Here is a 20,330-nt window from a genome sequence, read left to right on the forward strand (position 1 = left end):
TAAACTTCAGAACGTTTGGTTTGCAGGTAGGTGGACTTCTTCGCTGCTTTCCACACCGCATCGCTGTAGACCTGCTGCGTAAACTGCATGAGGATGCTCCTGGGCTTGGAGTTGTTAGGACGTTTGGAGCCGAGACGGTGAACGATGTCAATCACTTCAGGGAGTTTGGTCCTCTCCTCCAGGAGAATAGCTTGGCAGATCCGTGTGGTCTCCTGACGTACATATTGCATCTCCACATCGGGGACACCCTGCAGTTTCAAGTTCCAACGCCTTGAATAGTTCTCTATTTCGGTGACCCGTCTCTCACACGCGTCAGTGAGCCCTTCTTTCTGGATGCGCGTTTCAAGGTGAGTAACCTTTTATTTCATTTCTTATCACTATGTGTGACCTTCCTGGTCCCGTCCCTCAAGTCAGTAAATCAACAGAGGAAGGATCAATGGATGGATGGTTCATTTATTTCCAAAGCTGCAAAGATGGGATACACAGTATGGATGAATGATCAGTAGTCGACGGGATATAAATAGCACTGCCACAGCAATTCTCTATACATCTGCTGTATAATATACTAACATAAAAACTATTGAAACGTCTATCAGTCATTGTGATCGTATAGTGGATTTAACCACCAATTCTTAATTTACTATAATAAAATAAATACATAATTTCCATGTGTAATCTCATATGTACAACATCAGAATAAACTATTATCCATTTTAGAATTCAAAATATATAAAATGAACCTGAAAAACGCCACACTCTTGTGGCGAAGAAATATAATACACCTAGAATGTTCCACATATTTTCCTAAACTAACAAAATCCGGCTAATACACTGGCTGGTGTTTATGAGTTTATAAAACATATACTTTATACATGTGTCATGAATTACTTGCAATGATGGGACACACAGTATGGAATAATGATCATTAGTCGATGGGATATAAATAATACTCCTAAACAAGACGCATTTTCAAGTTAGCTACCAACTTGAAAAAAATAAATTTTGCTAGCATAAAACCCACATGGAAAACCGAGAATTCTCCATAAATCTGCTGTGGATGACCCAGAATCCCATTCCTTTATCGCTGTGTATTAGACTATGTAAACACACTAATCTACCAGGAGATGGCATAATACCCAATTAATGCAGGAATTTAACTATTTAATTAAACCGTTACATATGCACATTCGAAGTCAATAGTATTTTTCAGCGCTACAATTTGGACCGCGTTGCTAGCAATCCTTTTTTTTTAAAGCATCAGATCTACTATTGATTAATTGCAAACGCGTGGTGACAATGTCCGCTGAGTTGAAGTTACTGTCAGACTTTCCTTTTTTAGAGGCAGGAGGTTTGCTTGGAGTGAAAGATGGGAAATATCCACTGGGTCAACAGCATAATCGTGGAAACTAGAGATTAGCCTGAGTTTCAGGAATCTTTCTGTCCATTTGACGTGATGCTATGTCGTTTTGCTATCTTTACGTTTTTATCAGGGCTGAACTCGACGAAATAATATAAAATTTAGTCGTGAATAATATTGAAAAGTCAAACGACATATAACTATAGCTAAATTGTAGGGGATTCACAATTTAATTCCAAGTTTTAATACGGAGAAATGCGCACAGCGCCATTTTGGCGAGACCCTCATTTCTTTTTCATAGCCACAAAACATCCAAAAACCAAACAAAGTAAGCGTGGTCCAGCTTGTGGCAGTGTTAGTATATACCATTCATTTAAGGTGTAAAACCGCACAGAGGAAAGCATTGTGCTGACAATATCGTTGTTTGTTTTATAAATCAATGTTATAGATGACTCACTAATAGACCAGAACTAGACTATATATTTTTTAACAAGATTAATTGTGTTTTTATTTTTACTGCAGACCTGAAGACTACGTTTGCTCCCCAAGCCAATCTATGCTTTCGGTCAGTGAGCTAAAAGAGTAAGCCTAGAAGACTCGGTAAAAAAAAAAAAAAACTTGTAATCAAAGGACAACAGGTGTGAACCAAACAATTGCGGATCTCGAACCCATGTTTCCCAGCCCATAGGCTACTAACCACAGCTCCATATAATTAGGAATCAGAATACTAATATAATAGGATATCTATGGTCGTTACACTATTCCCTCTGCTGCTGACACCATCGTAGCGAACAGTGCAACACCCCTTGTGGATGTCAAACCTCGGTCTCTATTGCTAAACACTGTTCCAATAGAGTTAACTTACTTTGGGGTGATTGTATCGAGCCTAAGCAAGGGTCATCATTAAACTATTACTGTACAAATTCATTTACTGCTATTTGGACCCCAGCAAGAGTGGCTTCTGCCTTCGCAATTTGGGATTCTAATAAAATACAAAACACTACTATAACACTTCTGTATTGTAAAATACTATAATGTATTTTACAATACACGTGAATCCTTAATGAACAGCTCTGAAAGAAGTAGACAAGTGACCAAATCAGGTTCCATCTTTGCTTTATGTTTTCAGATCAGCGTATATGAAAGAGACGACCGGGGGTTTGAAGCTGTCAAATAAGTTCGCGCGAGATTTCCGAATGTGTGTTTTTAATCTTTTGGGGGTGTTCTTCTTCCTCCTTGTTTGTGAAGCTGCCCTAAATTTGTTGCGGCTGCAGTCGTATTTCTAGAAAGACCGCGGTAATAGGTAGCCGTTTTAGCGGTGACCTTTAATTCAAAGTATTTATTTATGAATTGATTCAAGAAACTTGGTAGCTAGCTAAAGACTAGGGCCACCTTCTTCGTTAGCTAGCTACGTTAGCAATAGCGGCCAGTACCGGCAGTAGCTAGTACACACAGGTGAGTGGCCTCTCCCAGGCATTAGCTAGTAGCTAGCTAGCAACATCTGGGTGTATCCTACAGAAAGAAGTCCGTTTTCAGTGGAGTAACCTTTTTATTTCCTGTACGAATTGTATGTATTCATAATAAACCGACCACATCTAAATATTGCAGCGATTTCCCTTATCTGATTGTATCCATCTAAACTAGCTAGGTACGTTAGCAAGCTAACTAAATGGCGTCAGATAGTGACACAGAGGAATTCTACGATGCTGCTGAAGACGTCAATTTTACTCCATCTCCTAAAGTGTAAGTAACCTTTTTACTTACATCAATTGCTCAAATAAAGGTATATACTGTGCTATTGGTGTTGACAAACGTTATCAGCTGTGATGATGATGCTGGTCACTGACATGAATTCAACCAGATGTTCGCAAGTAAGAATTATTCTGCTCATACATTCAGTGTCTCTTCTCTAATAAAGGAACGAAAACATTACCTATAATTATTTGCACCAACGACAACAACTATGCCACCAGTCTGTGGACGATTTTGCCTTGTCTTATTTTACTCCATCCTTTTAAAGAGGCAAAAGGTTGTGGGGTCATCAATTGCCAAAGTCTCCCAACAGGAACTTTGTTTTTGCCGTGACCATATAAGAGGGGTCAAGTGTAAGGGAGAGAGGGAGAGAAGTGTGATTGACATGTCTCTTTGAGACTCACACTTTCCTTTTATATAATTATAGTAGAGTGATTGGAGATAAAATAGCTACAGTGGTTTTGGCTTAAACTGTTGCTTGTTGAAAAGTTGTATTTTTCCTAATTTGCTCAAACTTAAACTAACAGGAGAACACTGGTGTAACAGGTGCTGTAATTTCCTGTAGCTTGCATGATTTACATATCTTACATGTTAAGAATAAATTGTTTATATGGTTGTCCTGTGTTTTTTGTTTTGTAGTGTTAAAACAAGCATGATTTCTTTGAAATCTCTCGTCTGAATTGTAGCCTAGGCCCTAGGTAAAGGTAATTCTGACAAACCATATCAGGACTAGTCTTGTGACTAACACTTCCACTTGTCTTTTTTATTACTTAGGACACCTGCAAAGTTTGTCCTTCCCACACCTCAGGTATTTATTGTTCTTACTAGCATTTCACAGTAAAAAAAACAATAATAACCTAAGAACCATCTCTTTAAAGACTAGAGAGTGAAGTTTCATTTCATTTAGGAGATGTCAAAAACTGTAACTGAGTGTTGTTTTTTAGTTTAATCATTACTTAAAGGGCATAGCTGGGTAACTACTTTCAAACGAGCTAGACGGGAGCTTTAAGAGTTCTATTGAGGCTAAACCCAAAACACAGCCTTACCCGGGGTTGTTTGCAATAAGCAGTTTGCTACTTACTGCATGTCCTGTAGGTGCCAGTTTAGTGTTTCACATACTCTATTCAGGACATTGTCAGCCCTTTTACTAGTATAATATTACAAATCGTAAGCACATCCCAAATTGTTAGTGTGTAGATGCCCTGTATGAGGTGCTAGTTTATAAAAGTAGTGTTTCTCCTTGTCAGTCTCCATGGACATTTAGTTTTGTGTTCCTGCAGGGGGTGGTAGAGAGCCCACCAGAGGACGTGGCTGTTGGGCTGGCCGCACCTGAGGCACGCCAAGATGACTCCATTCAGGTACTCCCCCTCCTTATCTTAAAATGTAGGCTAAGGCTCATTAATCCCTACTTAGCTAGGTGGTTATGACATTATGGAAAAAAATAAGTTGGATTTTATTCCTGAGAATATTTAATAGTTACTGAGACCCTGACTAAGTAGTGTTCATGTCGGTAAATGTGTTTTGATGGTTGCTGGTTTTTGGGCTCTATGTAAATGCTGTCATGGCGTCACCAGATTCTACATTGTCACTCCAGCAAATGTTTGGATGTGTGGCACGCCACTAAGTTGTCATCAACACAGACATACAGACCCTCCAACGTGTGTCTGTACTCCTTCTTTACGTCCCTCTCTCACCTTAAGTGTCGGGAGATCCCACAACACATTTATCAGAGAGAATACACTCATACGACCACACAATCCTCATTAGAGGAACATCCTCTTATGAGTATATTACCTTTTTGATGATTGTTTTCATCTATGATGTCTTGTCCCTTCTAGATCATCGACAGCATCATTGAGGAGAGCCAGAAGGGAAGTTCAGTGGAGGAGGCTCAGCTGAAGGAGGAGAGGAATGTTGATACAAGGGCAGAGTCAGAGGGGAAGGACGAAAATGTGGCCCCTGTAGAACGAGAGCATCCTGCTATTGAAACTCAGCCTGTGGTTGAGAGATCAGAGCAGCCACAGGAACAGCAGGAAGCGTGTTCCATGGCTCTCCCAGACATCCCCAGCCTGTTGTCAGGGTCACAGGAGCACGTCCAGCCCCCAGACATCACCAGCACCCTGGGGCAACTAGACCTCCAGCCGGACCTCCCTGACCTACCCCGGGTGTCTGCAGAGGACAGGGATAGGGAGCAGAGACCAGCAGACATCCTAGACCAGGATCCCCTCACAGACAAGCCGGCTGGCTCCTCTGACCCGGGGCCTACAAAACCCCCACGGCAGTTCACTGTAGAGCCTGACATTGTGGCCAGCACCAAGAAACCTCCACCTTCACGCCCACCCCCTCCCAGCGGAGCTGCTCCTCCACGGCCACCACCCCCATCCCGGCCTGCTTTACCCCTCAGCAAGAAGTCCCAGGAGTGTATAAGGCCAGCAGGACTGGAAGGTAAATAACACTTTGCTTGTATACCCACACACTCAGTAGCACATGGTCAAGATAAAATGCTGATATGCATGTCAATTAAATATGTTGCTGCAGGGATAGAATACTGAGCTGAACACATTGACCTCTCATAACTGTTCTCAGCTGTTCACTACTACCCACTCTTACTCATGATAATTTAGTTGTGTAACCATGGAGACAAGGTGACACTGTTGACCTTTAACCCTGTGTCTTTGCTGTGTGATTGGCCGGTGTATGCAGGGGAGCTGGAGGAGCCGTGTGGCCTGGTGTCTCCCAGCAGCACAGTGAGGAGCATCACCAAGGATCTGCAGCACTCTTTGGACCTGGCTAGCGCCACCAGTGGGGACAAGGTTGTCACAGCACAGGTCAGTGGGTATTTGTTTCCAATGCTTTTCATTGGCACAGAGCACAGGTCCACTTATTGCTGCCCAGGAAGCCAATGTATATATTCTTCTGCACTTGGGGAAAACTTTGTCCTGACAAAGACCTAGTTTGGGGTTAAAATGTTGTCCTCTTCTGAATAAACACTTCGGCAGCAGCATACCTGTGTGTGGATTTACTTTCTGTTCTTTGTTCTCCTTTTTCAACAGACCTTTGACCCTTGCATTTCGGAATACCCCTTTGTCTTAGAATTAAAACCAGTGTAGTAAGTGCGTGTGTGTATATTGGTGTGTTCCCACAGGAGAATGAGGATGAGCAGGCATCCAGTCCCATTGGCGACCCTCTAGGTCCTCAGCGTCCACGATCCAACTCTGGCAGAGAGCTGACTGATGAGGCATGTTTCCTTGTCTCGCTCTTTCATTCATCCAACCTTACCTGTACCAAAGGGCTCGTCTACTCTCTACACATATACCTTTTTGAGTGTTCGTTTCTAATTCATTGATTGGCTGGGCTCTCTGTAATAGGAGATCCTGGCGAGTGTGATGATCAAGAATCTGGACACAGGTGAGGAGATCCCTCTCATCCAGGCGGAGGAGAAGCTTCCCACAGGGATCAACCCACTCACATTACACATCATGAGGAGGACTAAGGAGTACATCACGTAAGAACTGCTCTCCTATCACTCAAGCCAGGACTGTAATATATCATGGGGCCACACCAATCCTTGGGCTATGGTTGAAAAAACGTACAGCTCCCCTGTGCTAACAGATTGTTTTGGTAACTATATCGGGTAGCAGTCCCATACATAAAAAATATAATATGAATCTTGAGGAAGATGTCTTTCTGTTTTTTCCTGTCAGGAATGACGCAGCACAGTCAGATGATGATGACAAGGCCCAGGCTCCATTGACCGACTCTGACGGAGGGAAGCTGAAACAGAAAACGTAAGAAATGGCATAGTGCCCTGCCTCATGTTGTGGTTAGTGTTTCCTCTGCTCTGACAGTCTGTGACGGTTTCACGGTGTTTCATGTGTCCTCTGTCTTCACGACCACAGCACTCAACTGAAGAAGTTCCTGGGCAAGTCTGTGAAGAGGGCCAAGCATCTGGCTGAAGAGTATGGTGAGAAGGCCGTCAACAAGGTGAAGAGTGTCCGTGATGAAGGTATGCCAACCCCCACAGCCCCCATCCACTGATTTTTTTTTTGTTGTCTTCCGATGAACATTCTACTGCTGCGGTTTAGTCACTCTGCTGGGTGACGTCTCACTGTGTGGTTGTGTCTCAGTGTTTCACAATGACCAGGATGACCCGTCTTCCAGTGATGATGAGGGGATGCCCTACACCCGGCCTGTCAAGTTCAAGGCAGCCCACAGCTTCAAGGGCCCCTTTGACTTTGATCAGGTCAAGGTGGTCCAGGACCTGAGTGGAGAGCACATGGTAAGATTGTGTGTTACTGTGTCAGTGCTTTCTTTCCATTGAACAACAAACCTCTTCCATGACTGAACCATACAGCACGTAACCATGAATGCAGATGTAAGCGTGAATATATATTCATGCATATTTGCCTAACCCTTGTTCTGTTGTCCGGTCCTCAGGGTGCAGTGTGGACCATGAAGTTCTCACACTGTGGGAGGTTGTTGGCAACAGCAGGCCAGGACAACGTGGTGCGAATCTGGGTTCTGAAAAATGCCTTTGACTACTTCAACAACATGAGGATAAAGTACAACACTGAAGGTGGGTAGATCATGAGACCTTAAGAAGGGCTGAGCTCTGTTGTCTCTGAACAAAATAGTTTGTCTGCCACACCTTTAGTAAATGTAAAGCTTGTTTGGTGGGTTTCTCATGGTTCTTATGTTCTCTCTCAACCAGGCCGTGTGTCGCCCTCTCCCTCTCAGGAAAGCCTGTGTTCCTCCAAATCAGACACGGACGGTGGGGTGAGTAAGGTTAGGACCCATCAGTGACATGGTTAGAGTTGAGGGTCAGCTGTAAAACATGAAGAAAGTAACGTTATGTTCAGGGTTGCTTTTGGTGACTATACCAGTTTTACTGTGGAGACATCAGCCCCAGCCTGACAGACAAGAGGTCCTCTTTTTTTTTTGTTCCCAGATGAGCAGTGTTCCTGAAGACCCCGATTCAGAGGACAAGAATCTCCCCTTCCGCCAAGTCCCCTTTTGCAAGTACAAGGGTCATACGGCTGACCTGCTGGACTTGTCCTGGTCAAAGGTGAGACTACATAGTCCTTTCCACCCCCCCCCCCCCCCCTTTTTCAATTTCTCCCAAATGCCTGTACACTGTCCTAGTATTCACTGTATTATTTGATTCCAGAACTACTTCTTACTTTCCTCGTCAATGGATAAGACGGTCCGACTGTGGCACATATCCAGGAGAGAGTGTCTATGCTGCTTTCAGCATATTGACTTTGTCACAGCCATCGCTTTCCATCCCAGAGTAAGTGAACCTTTATGAGCGTGTGTGCCTTTGTCAGTGCGTGTTTAGGTTGAAGTATCGACTTTTAAAAAGAAATAAAATATTTAAGTGCAGAGTGAGTTGGCTATGATTGTTCTCAAAATAAATTGTATTGGTCACATACCCATGGTTATCAGATGTTATTGCGAGTGTAGTGAAATGCTTATGCTTCTAGATCCAACTGTGCAGCAGTATCTAACAGGTAATATCTAACAATTCCACAACATAACCAAATACACACAATCTAGTGAAGGAATGGGATGAGAATATATAATTATAAAATATATGGATGAGCAGTGACCGTGCGGCTAAGATGCAACAAATAGTGGATACAGTATATACATATGAGATGAGTAATGCGAGCTATGTAAACATTCTTAAAGTGACTAGTGTTCCATTTATTAAAGTGGCCAATGATATCAAGTCTGTAGGTAGGCTGCCGCCTCTCTGTGCTAGTGGTACCTCTTAAGGATCGGACCCTTTTTTTCAATTTTCGCCTAAAATGACATACCTAAATCTAACTGCCTGTAGCTCAGGACCTGAAGCAAGGAAATGCAATAATATTCTTGATACCATTTGAAAGGAAACACTTTGAAGTTTGTGGTAATGTTAAATTAATGTAGGAGAATATAACACATTAGATCTGGTAAAAGATAATACAAAGAAAAAAAAACATGATTTTTTTTTGTACCGTCTTTGAAATGCAAGAGAGAGGCCAATATGATTTAGGAATCTTGGCGCAATTTAGATCTTGTCCACTAGATGGCAGCAGTGTATGTGCAAAGTTTGATTCAATGAACCTTTGCATTTCTCTTCAAAATGTTGTATCAAGACTGCTCAAATGTGCCTAATTGGTTTATTAATATATTTTCAAGTTCATAACTGCACTCTCCTCAAACAATAGCATGGCATTTTTTTGCTATAATAGCTACTGTAAATTGGACAGTGCAGTTAGATTAACAAGAATGGAAGCTTTCTGCCAATATAAGATATGTCTATGTTCTGGGAAATGTTCTTGTTACTTACAACCTCATGCTAATCGCAACCTACCTTAGCTCAACCGTCCCACAATCTGGTGGCTTTGAGATTGAAAAACAGCTTCCCAGCTTTGATGCACCTGTACTGATCTCACCTTCTGGATGATAGCAGGGTGAACAGGCAGTGGCTCAGGTGGTTGTTGTCCTTGATGATCTTTATGGCCTTCCTGTGACATCGGGTGGTGTAGGTGTCCTGGAGGGCAGGTAGTTTGCCCCCGGTGAAGCGTTGTGCAGACCCCACCACCCTCTGGAGAGCCCTGCAGTTGTGGGCCGTGCAGTTGCCGTACCAGGCGGTGATACACCCCAACAGGATGCTCTCAATTGTGCACCTGTAAAAGTTAGTGAGGGTTTTCGGTGATAAGCCACATTTTTTTCAACCTCCTGAGGTTGAAAAAAATGATTTGCCAAAAGAGGGGAAGGCCTTGTATGCATCGCGGAAGTTAGAGTAGCAGTGGTCAGATGTGTTACTTGCTCGTGTACTGCAATTGATATGCTGATTTAGAATTTAGCTCGCCTTGTTTTCAGATTAGCTTTGTTAAAATCCGCAGCTTTAATAAATGCAGCCTCAGGACATATGGTTTCCAGTTTGCATAAAGTCCAGTGAAGTTCCTTGAGGGCCGTCTTGGTAACCGCTTGCGGGGGGATATACACGGCTGTGACGATGTTCTGACTCTGTTAACCAGACTGATCATCTGTTATTTCTCCTAGGATGACAGGTACTTCCTGAGTGGCTCTCTGGATGGGAAGCTGCGTCTGTGGAACATCCCAGACAAGAAGGTGGCTCTGTGGAACGAGGTGGACGGACAAACACGCCTCATCACTGCTGCCAACTTCTGCCAGAATGGGAAGTACGCCGTCATCGGCACCTACGATGGCCGCTGCATCTTCTACGACACTGAGGTACAGGGAGACATACTGTTCCTCAAGTTTGAAGGGCTAGTGAAAAATCATTATTTCAGTCGATGTTTGATTCTTCTTTTGAGTATTACAACGGCAGGACATAATTCTGAAAATGAGGAACATTGGAGAGGGTTCACCGTTTTTCGAATGTCTGTTCTTATTTCAGCGCCTTAAGTACCACACCCAGATCCACGTACGGTCGACCAGAGGCAGGAATCGAGTAGGACGGAAAATCACAGGCATCGAGCCTCTGCCTGGAGAGAACAAGGTATAGCCATACTCCTGGTGCTCTTCCCACAGACATGCCTATCTGTTAGCTGAGTCTTTTGTATTGTGTTGGTAGATTCTAGTGACCTCCAATGACTCCAGGATCCGCCTGTATGACCTGCGGGACCTGTCTTTGTCCATGAAGTACAAGGGTTACGTCAACAGCAGTAGTCAGATCAAAGCCAGCTTCAGGTGAGAACGGCTCCTTCTCAGTCTGGCATGTTCTTATGTAGTCGGTAAACGAACTGTCACTCTTTATTTTCCAGCCATGATTACTCATTCATTGTGAGTGGCTCAGAGGATAAGTACGTGTACATCTGGAGCACCTACCATGACCTGAGCAAGTTCACCTCAGTACGACGAGACCGCAATGACTTCTGGGAGGGAATTAAAGGTACCTAGATACTGTAGTGGTGCTCAGCTTTTTACTGTCGGTGATATGAAACACTGTCAGTGTTTTTGTTTTGTCCTTCCACTAAGTCCAGTCTCTTATTTTTCAGCCCACAATGCAGTAGTGACATCAGCTATTTTTGCGCCCCATCCTAACCTGATTGTCCCCCAGGAGGCGGGGGCAGAGAAAGCGGGGGCTGGGGCAGATGCAGAGTGTAAGAGCTTGGACTCTACTGACTCTGAGACCATTCCCTCAGGTACAGTATACTGATTTATATACCTGTTTAGCTATGCTGAGACTTCAGAGCGACTTTTCATTAAAGCTGGGATCCTTAATGGTCAAACTAGCACATCTGTTTTGGGATATTACTACAAAGGTACTGCAAACAACAAACACTGTCATTGCATGTGCTATAGAACAGCAGAATATGTACTGCAAATGTTTTTCTCACACCGCCCAACTCTCCTCACCTCTGTTTTGTCCACAAAACGAAAACAAAAGTGCTGGGGTGCTGTTTCCATCTTTAAGAGTGATCAATGAATGGTGTGAGTCGATAGGAAAACTGTAGTTTTCAATGCTAAACAGGGTATTTCTCATCCACAGGGGCTCTGAAGACTGATCATACAGAGGTTCTGCTCTCTGCTGACTTCACTGGTGCCATTAAGGTTTTCATCAATGTAAAAAAGTACTGAGCACTTCACCCTGAACCCTTCCTGATCTAGCCGTCAGTGTACAGTCCTTCAATGGAGGCAGAGCAACCTGCTGCCCTGCCAACGCTTCTAAAACCGGCCAATTGCCTACGGGTGAGTTCTCCTCCGGAGAACAGGGACCCTGCAGTAGAGGATGAGGTGGAGGAAGTGAACTGTAAATGGAGGAAGCAGCTCACGGATGTCCTGTCACATTTTTTTTGTTTAACACAAAGAACAAGTGTGCACGGTTTGAGACGGTCAGACTGTAAAGCAGGACCGGTAACTGAGGGATGGATGATTAAAATACACTCTGACAAATAGCTTACATTAGTGTAAGGGGTACGCTGTCTTACTCTTAACTTTACTGCGTTTCTAGTACCCCGGTGCTCCTCCTTGCCAGGAATGACGGTCTTAAATTTGTTAACTAAGCACTAACTCCAATCATTACGGTTGCAAATCTTCGTCTGTCAGTGTGTAATGAATAATAAAATGGAACCACTTTTTTTTTTTTTTACATTGTTTATGATTCACTTAATAAAGTAAACGGTATTCTTGTTTTAAAGTGAGCTCATTGTTTTTTCCAGTGAGATGAGAACCTTTAAACAGTTTTGAAAGTTTGCCTCAATATGAAAGGTAGAATGACTGGACAGGAGTCATGTGGTGATTCAATAATGGTAGCCTCCACTAATTAATTCCCCACCTTGGACAATGGACACAATGCCAATAGTGATTTATTGTGACATCTCAGGGACTAGTCGCAATAATCTGAATGGGGTTTAAAAACAAACGGCACAACAACTGTACAAATAATGTTCAAACGTCATCTTACAAAAAATTTGCCAAATCTTGACTGCAGCAATCAGGATATCGGTACAGAGGGAAACAAACAGCTGACAGTTCAGAGGCATTGTGAGGAAACGAGCGTGGTGGGGCCGTGTCATGGTAATCACTGGCAGACCAGGACAGTCCATGGGAGTCGCCTTGCTGTGTCAAGGGGAGAGGCATGGAGTCCAGGCCTCTGGATCAGTGTTTGCTCTTCTTTGTCTTTTTGTGGGAGCGGTGTGGTGACCGGGAGCTAGACCTTCTCCACGTCTTCCTGGCTGGCGAGGGCGACCGGGACCGCTTGGACTTCTTGGGAGACTTTGACTTTGTTCTGTTGGACAGGTAGGTGATAAATCAATCAGCCCAAATATGAGAGAATACTGAACACATTAAAATAGAACAGACAAGTGATTTCACACAGGCCTTACTTTGAGGGAGAATGTCCTCTGTATTTCTGTGTCCGTTCCTCTGTGTCTCTACTACGTCCCCTGTCCCTGCTCCTATCCCGGTCTTGACTCCTTTTGCTCTTTTCCTTCTCCCGTCCTTTACTGCTCTCCTCTGTCTTGTCTCTCCTCTCCTCTTTCTTTGATCTGTCTTTTGACTTCGGCGTGGATCGCTCTTTCTTCTCCTGGTCATCCTTATCAAACTCCTGAGGATCAATTGCATCCAGGTGAGTTATTGGGTCAAATGTGCAACTGCAGCTTTATGGTCCCTTCAGCCATTTCCTTTACTGCAGGACCTGTATGACATAAAAGCACACCCACCTTCTGTAGCAGCTTGTTCCTGTAGTGCTCCACCTGTTTCTGCATGTTCATTCCGGACTTCCTGGGCCTCTTCCCAGTCTCCAGCTCATCCTGGAACTGCATCACCTTCACCTGCAGCAAAGACAATAGATACTATACGTACACTAAGAACAGTGGGTCCAATTGTTGCATAAAAGCGCTATAGAAGACCTATGTATTGTCGGATGGCCGCTATGGACAGACTGAATTACTACTGCAGTGGGTTGTGTGTGGTACTGTGTTGGTGCAAGTAGACTGTGTGCTTGCCTCCAGCTCTCTCAGCCGGCTCCTCTTGCTCTCAGACATCTCAAAACTACTGAGGGAGCTCTTGAAGTCAGCACTGTCGTACTTAGATGGGCTGTCATCATCGCTGCTGTCACCCTCTGATTCGCCATCTCCTTCCTTAGTGTTAGTACTGCAGGGGGAGAGAAGATGAGGAAGAGCCATTCTTCTACTGCAAGACAGGCTAAAATGATGGTAACTCAGGAAAAAGTTGCCTTCCCAAAAATGTCAACGGCTTTCACCAGGTTCTTACCTTACATTCATGTTGTCCCCAGAATATCGCTCTCCCACACTGTCCCATTTGGATTCAGTGTTAGCTGAAAGAGGAAGAGGCAGAGTGAGGGATAGGAGTAGAGATGTGATTATGGGGTTTACAGTGCTGAACATGTACAGTACCTTGTGGGAGAGCTTCAGCATCGTCCACCCTCTCCCATTTAGACAGAGCCACTTTGGAGTGGGCCAGATCATCCACTGGAAAACACAAAACATATATCAAGTCCACAGCTTAAATCTTATGGTTTTTCACAGATATTTTTATTTTATTTTTTTTAAATCGCCCAAATTGACTTACAAGGCATTCCGTCGATGTCATCCATGGGAGCGCCCAGGGGAACTCCGTCGATGTCGTCAACAGGCACCCCATCCAGGGAGGCAGGGTCCCAGGCCAGGGGCGAGCCGTCAAGGTCGTCCAGCGGAGCTCCATCTAACGGTGCCCCGTCCAATGGGGCTCCATCCAGGTCTGGAGACGCCACCTGAGATACCCACATAAACCAATGACTCGAAATTCAGCTCTGCTTCTAGCTGCATTCTAACACACTATCAGAGAATGTAGCAGTCGTCAGTCAAATAGGCATTGATCAAAACTATTTTCCAGGTCTTGTCCAGGAAGGGTCCTGTCCTGAGATCCAGCTCACCTCTACCCTCTCGATCACTTCATCTCCTGCCTTGACAAGACCCAGAAAGATATTCTGCAGCTGGATCAGGTAGGGCTCTGGGTAGACGGCCCAGTCTTCCCAGACCCTGAAACAGCCCATTATCTTTTGCTGAGAAAAGACAAATTTAGGTGAGTGTTAATGTATTTGCTCTGGTAAAAGGCAACAACAAAACACAAGCTTGAAAAAGGGTAATAAAGCATTGTCATTTTAAAACGACACTTATTACCTTGAATTGTTCCGCTTGTAGTCTTGCTTGTATGTTTCGATATGCATCACTAATGTCACCAAATATCTGGGGCAATTTTGCTTCAAAACTGAAGGAACAAAGAAACAGTGAAAACCCTCAGACACCGTATGTATGACCACCGAGCGTGTGTATTCTATAATTACAGACTTATCTAAAAAAATACTTACTACTTGCGATAATAAGATGCATTGGCAACTTTGGCACAGGAGTTGTACAAGATGTCGGATACCAGGTACAGTCTGGCAATCTGTGGAAATAAAGATGGACATGGCAATTGTGAGTAGCATGTCACGTGAATGTGGTTGATCATGCACATGTGAGACTCATAGGATGGACCCGTGTACAGGAAGTGGGCGAGGGACCTTTTTCTGCAGTGGTGTCTGAAGGAGAGACAGGGACTCCGCGATGCACCCCACCACCTCCTCCGCTGCCTCGGCTCTCTCCAGACAGAACAGCATGGCATCACCAACATCCTCCCTACGAGGGGTGAGCCCTCTCAGCAGTGTCTCCAGTCTCTCTCTGTGCCTGGAATAAACACACAGGTTTTGTTGCCCAGAGAACATTGAATTTCACCAGTCAGTTTTCCCATAACATTCCTGAGAGAACTTTTCATCTTCAGTCTGCCCCAGAACCTCCCTCTCTGCCCCTGTATGTACAGCTACACTCACTCTGTCTTCAGCTGGCCCTTTTTCAGCTCCTCCTCCTGAGAGGGAGACTGTTCCTCCTCTCCCGCCTCCTCGTCTCCATGGAGGTAGGGGTTCAGGAGGGGCGGCCTCCAGATGGAGCCCCCACGGAACATCCGGAAGTCTGCCGTCCTCCACTCACTGGGGGGCTCGCCCTGGGGATAGAGGGACACGGATGAGGCACAGCAGTGAGATGGACTCCTGGCCATAGAGGTGTAGCCAGGTCAGATTAAGGGCATGACCTACCTGGAGAATGGAGTAGAGTTTCCAGCGGTAGTACACCTGCTCCTGGCTTTTGTTGTCAAACAGGAACCTGAAATCATCAATAGTTTAAAAGGTTTGTTTCAAAATATATATGATCATTGATATGACAAGAGGCAATGGGAACGCTCAGCAATGGCGCCTTGCCTGAAGTCAGGGTTGTTCTTCTCTTTGCTCATAATGATGGCTTCAAACATGGGTCCCTCACGCACCACAAACTCTATCATCCTGTGGATGAGGCCCAACAGATTCCTGTGGAGTAAAAGGAGAGGGGATGAGAGACCAGACGGTGTGACTTGTCCCCCCCCCCCCCCTCATTCAGACCAGTGGCCATGTCAAAGCTCTCACTGCACACTGGCACTAAGCCCCTTAACCTCCCCGTCTCTCTTCTATAACACTGTCCCTCTGCCATCATTTGTCACAGCAATGTTGAGGAAATGTTGTGTGTTGGTCTGCACACAAACACGAGTGAGTGGGGGAGACTGTCTGTCCCTAGTGAGCAGCTACATCAGAAGGCGATCGTGACGTGTTTCCTTGTCATGTGTCTAGAATGTTTCTTCTCCCCCCAAATATTGAGTGTATAAATGAAAAAGTGGGACAATGTGAGTGACAACATTACTTACTACCATTAGCTACTGCTGATTTGAATCTAAAACACATCTGCCTTCTAGCTGTATCGGTCTGCAGTGTCTCAGCCAACCCAGATAGGAAGAACCAAGGTTGCCACTGAAGTTAGTACCAGTATGTTTCACTGGATATAGGCCTAACTCACTGACTCCAACACTCACTTAAGTCTAACAATCTATTTTCCCGACAGAGGATTACAATGGTGTCATTTACAAAATTAATGAGGATGACATTAATTAATAAACGGAGGGCTTTGCTTACTAGGCCAAAGGTTCACTTTAACCATGTTCAACTGAGAACCATGGCCCCTCGACTAGTCATATACAGGGCCCCCAGTCCTAAGCAGCAGGGGTCACCAATTCCCTGAATATAGGCCATGTTGTCAACAAGATGGCTTAATGCAGACCAATGTTAGAACAGGACAAACTATGAGACACATGTAGGGAGAAAAGCACAAAAACAGTGTTACGGTCTCAGCTGTCCTCTCCCATTAGTCATGTACATACAGACATAGCACTTAGGACTGGGGCTTCCTGTCGGTCACATACGTACACAGGAACAGTACACCAGGGCAGGGCCTCTGTCCTCTAACACTGTGTTCTGTCTGTGAGAACGGCTGGTCAGTCGTAGTAGCAGTAGTAGTAAGAATGGATAGAGAGTGTGTACCTTTCTGTTGGGATAACCACTTTGACTACGGCTTCGGACAGAGTCTGTTCGTGAAGTCAAATCAAATAGTGAAGATATAAAAAAAAAGTGAGTATATATATACACAGATGAAACACTGCAGGATACATACAGCATAGAAAACGACGATAGCAGTAACAGCTATACATTATTTGAATGAGGGAAAAAGATCCCACATTCAAGAGACGGCTACACTAAGTCAATTATCTATACTATAGGATATCCCCACCCTCTTAATTTTACAGTAACATTTTGAATGCATATGCTTCTGTAACAATACCTCATAACTCCATCTGGGTCAAACCCCCTGTCTTAGGACATATCCTAAAACACTACTAGACTAAGGAATAGATTCATAACATGTCTATACATGCACCACAGGACAAACCAACTGGAATTTAAACTGAGAAATGGAACTCAGAACTGCTACTTCAAGAACATGACCATCACATGGTCTTGTGTGTGCATCTAAATGCAATTCTAAGCAATGTCCAGTTGATTGATCCTATGATGAATATCACCCCGCATAGGATATCCGCTACAAACACACCTAAAATTGCCAAATTAACTGTAGTGTAAAACAAATAAATATAACCTTGAAAAAGAACCATGCACATTCCCAACAGTGTTTTAAAAAAAAAGAACCAACCTACCTTGTCAAACTCCTCCTTAGACCTGCCCCATGGCTTGGTAAAGTCATTACGGAAGCGGTCTCGGGGCTGAGCATTGAAGGGCAGGCCAGAGGGGGGTGGGGGAGTGGAGATTTTCAGTACCCCTATGGGTGTATAGAGAGGCTGGGGAGGGATGCGAACAGCTTTCCCCCATCCCAGCTTCATTTCAAAACCCAAAACTGTTTTACCTGCAGCAAAAGGAGTAATGATCCTACAATGAGCCACGGTCAATGGAACACTTGACAGTGCATTTATCATCTGGCAGCGTTTGCCGAATAGTATGTTTAATATTCTCTTATCACCGACTCACCGTCTAGAGCAGCCAAGGCCCTCTCTGCATCTTTCCTGGTCATAAAGGCCACGAAGCCTCTGTTTGTGACCCTGGTACGTTCCTCGTCACTACGGGGCCACATGATCTTCACGCTTGCCAGGGGACCATACTTGCCAAACTCTTTGCAAAGCATTTCTTCATTCATCTGTCACATTATATAAAGTTTCATAACACAGTTTCACAAAAATGCAGTCAGCATTTAAGTAATTTGAACTTATCCCAAACAAAAGAAGAACAAGCTAGACTATATCTCCTTTGTCAAAACGTCCTAAGCAGATTTGAGATCCTTTACCTTTGGGTTAATGCAGCCAATGTACAGGTTCGTTGTGTTCGGTGTTGCTGGGTCATCATCAAATACTGGAGGAAAACGTGCATATTCAGCTAAACATGTAAAAGCTACTGAGGGTTCATCTTCGATTTGGACAAAGGCCATTATTTTTCCACTGCAAGGGACAGATCTGGCTCTTACTTGATCGTCGTGTTAGTGGTATGTCCAATTCTCCATACCCTCCTCCAGGCTCATTCTTCTTTTTTTTGTGCCTTTCTTCACGTTCCTCCTGTATTCTATGAGAACAGTCATTTTATGCAAAAATGTAAACTACAAATTGGTCAAATAAAGAGTCAAACATGATATACTACGGCGTGTCAAAAACATACTGCTTTAGCTCCTCTTTGAAAAGTTCAAGGTTGCTCTTCTTCTTCTCTTCTGTCTTCTTTTTAACAATCTGTGGACCAGACAAACATAAGGAGGCAAAATAATGTATAGTATTATCTTGGTTACAGTAAGAGATTCACATGGTGACTCACCGGCCTTCTGACTTCCGAAGAGTGTGCTGGTGAGACATTCTGGGACACTGAAGTAAACTTCGTGTTCGGTCGGTAAAGCTTGCTCTTTTTGACCTCTGCTGCTTCCTCTTCTGCAAAATAATTTAATAGAAAGAGTAACCATGCAGCACTAAAATAAGTGTTCACAACATAGACCCCACCAGAGCTGTATTAGCCAGCATGTTTCTGCTCACCTTTAGTTGCATTCACGATCCCCCCACGAACAAACGTTTTCACCCCACTTTTGTCGTTACTGTCAAAAGATGCTAAAAACTCTTCAAAAACGTCAGCTGCTTTTTCTTGTTCCTGGAAATGTGATATTGTTTTAAAATGGTAAGAATAGACCTACACTTTGTTGCAGATATCGATAAAGGGTCAAATATCTTACCTTTTTCTTCAGATCTTCTTGTTCTCTCTTGGTCAATGTTCTCTTAACACCTACAGGTTTCCCTTTCTTGCCATTTTTGTCTGCCATGCTGATACTGAAAATAAACGGAAATACCGTATCAGTGTCAGTGAAGGAAATGTACATACACCCGACGCACAAACGTATTGTATTTTTGTTGAGAGTTACAGTTCTTCTGGAACTGTGGGTGCCCATTTGCAAAAGCTCGCTATATGCAACACTTATTACATCTGCAGGTGTATAGTACATAGTTAGCAAAGTGCTGTAGCTAGCCAGGTACGTAAACTAGCTGTTTAGCTAGCAGTAGCGAGCTAGATGTGGCCATCCGCCTAACATTGTAAAGCTGGCTAGCTACACGTCAAAATATTTGTTGACTGTAACTTACCTGCACATTTTTGTCGCCAGATACGAACCCTTGCTAATGAATATCTAGACAGCTATCATTTGCTTCCGTACTCTAGTTAGCTAGCTAACTCTGCTGATACGAGCCCTGACAACCCCCCCCCTCCCTCCCTCCCTCTCTCATACAATCACTGTGGTAGCTAACGTTAGGCCAAATCTCGCATGCATGTCGTGTGATCTGGCGTAAAGCTTTGCTACGGCGATCATTTTTTACTTACTGCAATAAAAAAATGAAATAAAAGCTTGTTTGGAATGATCTACATCGCAGTAAGTATGGATCATTGACACTAAAAGTTACACATTTCTTACCGTAGAAATGTACAATGCGTTTGTTATTGCTCCACCATTTTGAATAGACAAAAATGGACATAGCGGAAAAGCGATGTCACTTCTCGCTCTGACCAATAAAACGGTCGTCATTAATTAACACAGCCACAAAGTCATAAACTCCGCCCATTTCCACAATTGACCTTCTTAATCTTATGTCTAACCTGAAATTAAGACCTTAAAGCACATGTATGTTTTCATAAATGTTTACTCTATAGCCTGTGCTACTTTGTGGCTGTGCTAGTTGACCCCACACCTGAGTTGTCGGCTCTTTCAGTGGGCTATAATAAAATCACAATATCATAACAAACATGCAATGTTATTTAGCTATAAAATCTATTATA

At 43.9% G+C, this 20,330-nt stretch overlaps 2 protein-coding genes across 4 annotated transcripts; one reads left to right on the top strand and one right to left on the bottom strand.

Moving 5' to 3' along the window:
- The first annotated feature begins 2,459 nt into the window (after window positions 1-2,459).
- Window positions 2,460-12,263, top strand: LOC110534023 (WD repeat-containing protein 44). 2 transcript variants are annotated; one of them, XM_036990421.1, is made up of 20 exons: window positions 2,460-3,100; window positions 3,884-3,917; window positions 4,390-4,467; window positions 4,948-5,554; window positions 5,813-5,937; window positions 6,255-6,347; window positions 6,478-6,614; window positions 6,814-6,897; window positions 7,009-7,115; window positions 7,237-7,388; window positions 7,547-7,685; window positions 7,821-7,894; window positions 8,058-8,174; window positions 8,277-8,399; window positions 10,163-10,354; window positions 10,521-10,622; window positions 10,698-10,813; window positions 10,888-11,015; window positions 11,122-11,268; window positions 11,616-12,263. In XM_036990421.1, the coding sequence occupies exons 1-20, from the start codon at window positions 3,027-3,029 to the stop codon at window positions 11,702-11,704; spliced, it is 2,718 nt and encodes a 905-aa protein (XP_036846316.1). In that variant the 5' UTR covers window positions 2,460-3,026; the 3' UTR covers window positions 11,705-12,263. The 2 variants fall into 2 exon arrangements, with proteins under 2 accessions (XP_036846316.1, XP_036846317.1); XM_036990422.1 differs by having other exon boundaries at window positions 2,481-3,100; window positions 7,821-7,885; window positions 11,616-12,258.
- A 151-nt stretch (window positions 12,264-12,414) lies between these two features.
- Window positions 12,415-20,121, bottom strand: LOC110534024 (U2 snRNP-associated SURP motif-containing protein). Of its 2 annotated transcripts, none has more exons than XM_021618658.2 (24): window positions 19,969-20,121; window positions 19,240-19,333; window positions 19,046-19,157; window positions 18,834-18,943; window positions 18,684-18,751; window positions 18,496-18,590; window positions 18,319-18,383; window positions 18,006-18,171; window positions 17,678-17,883; window positions 17,007-17,050; window positions 15,861-15,965; window positions 15,699-15,765; window positions 15,438-15,607; window positions 15,132-15,294; window positions 14,937-15,016; window positions 14,749-14,836; window positions 14,502-14,630; window positions 14,159-14,339; window positions 13,984-14,058; window positions 13,841-13,904; window positions 13,573-13,720; window positions 13,288-13,398; window positions 12,952-13,172; window positions 12,415-12,854 (listed from the first exon to the last, which is right to left on the bottom strand). In XM_021618658.2, exons 2-24 carry the CDS (start codon window positions 19,324-19,326, stop codon window positions 12,725-12,727), a joined length of 2,685 nt encoding a protein of 894 aa, XP_021474333.1. In that variant the 5' UTR covers window positions 19,327-19,333; window positions 19,969-20,121; the 3' UTR covers window positions 12,415-12,724. The 2 variants fall into 2 exon arrangements, with proteins under 2 accessions (XP_021474333.1, XP_021474332.1); XM_021618657.2 differs by lacking the exon at window positions 19,969-20,121 and adding an exon at window positions 19,643-19,788.
- Between the last annotated feature and the right edge of the window lie 209 nt (window positions 20,122-20,330).

This window comes from Oncorhynchus mykiss, chromosome 10 (assembly GCF_013265735.2).
Source record: "Oncorhynchus mykiss isolate Arlee chromosome 10, USDA_OmykA_1.1, whole genome shotgun sequence".
Lineage (NCBI taxonomy): Eukaryota > Metazoa > Chordata > Actinopteri > Salmoniformes > Salmonidae > Oncorhynchus > Oncorhynchus mykiss.

Bases quoted from the DNA above. Each gene is read 5' to 3' on its own strand.
- LOC110534023 (XM_036990421.1), top strand. From the start codon at position 3,027: ATGGCGTCAGATAGTGACACAGAGGAATTCTACGATGCTGCTGAAGAC. The intron at 6,348-6,477 runs GCATGTTTCCTT...TCTCTGTAATAG, and splicing joins GCAGAGAGCTGACTGATGAG to GAGATCCTGGCGAGTGTGAT. The intron at 11,269-11,615 runs GTACAGTATACT...TCTCATCCACAG, and splicing joins CTCTGAGACCATTCCCTCAG to GGGCTCTGAAGACTGATCAT.
- LOC110534024 (XM_021618657.2), bottom strand. The intron at 14,059-14,158 runs GTAAGTCAATTT...TGTGTTTTCCAG, and splicing joins TGACATCGACGGAATGCCTT to TGGATGATCTGGCCCACTCC. The intron at 13,399-13,572 runs GCAAGCACACAG...TCTTTGCTGCAG, and splicing joins GCCGGCTGAGAGAGCTGGAG to GTGAAGGTGATGCAGTTCCA.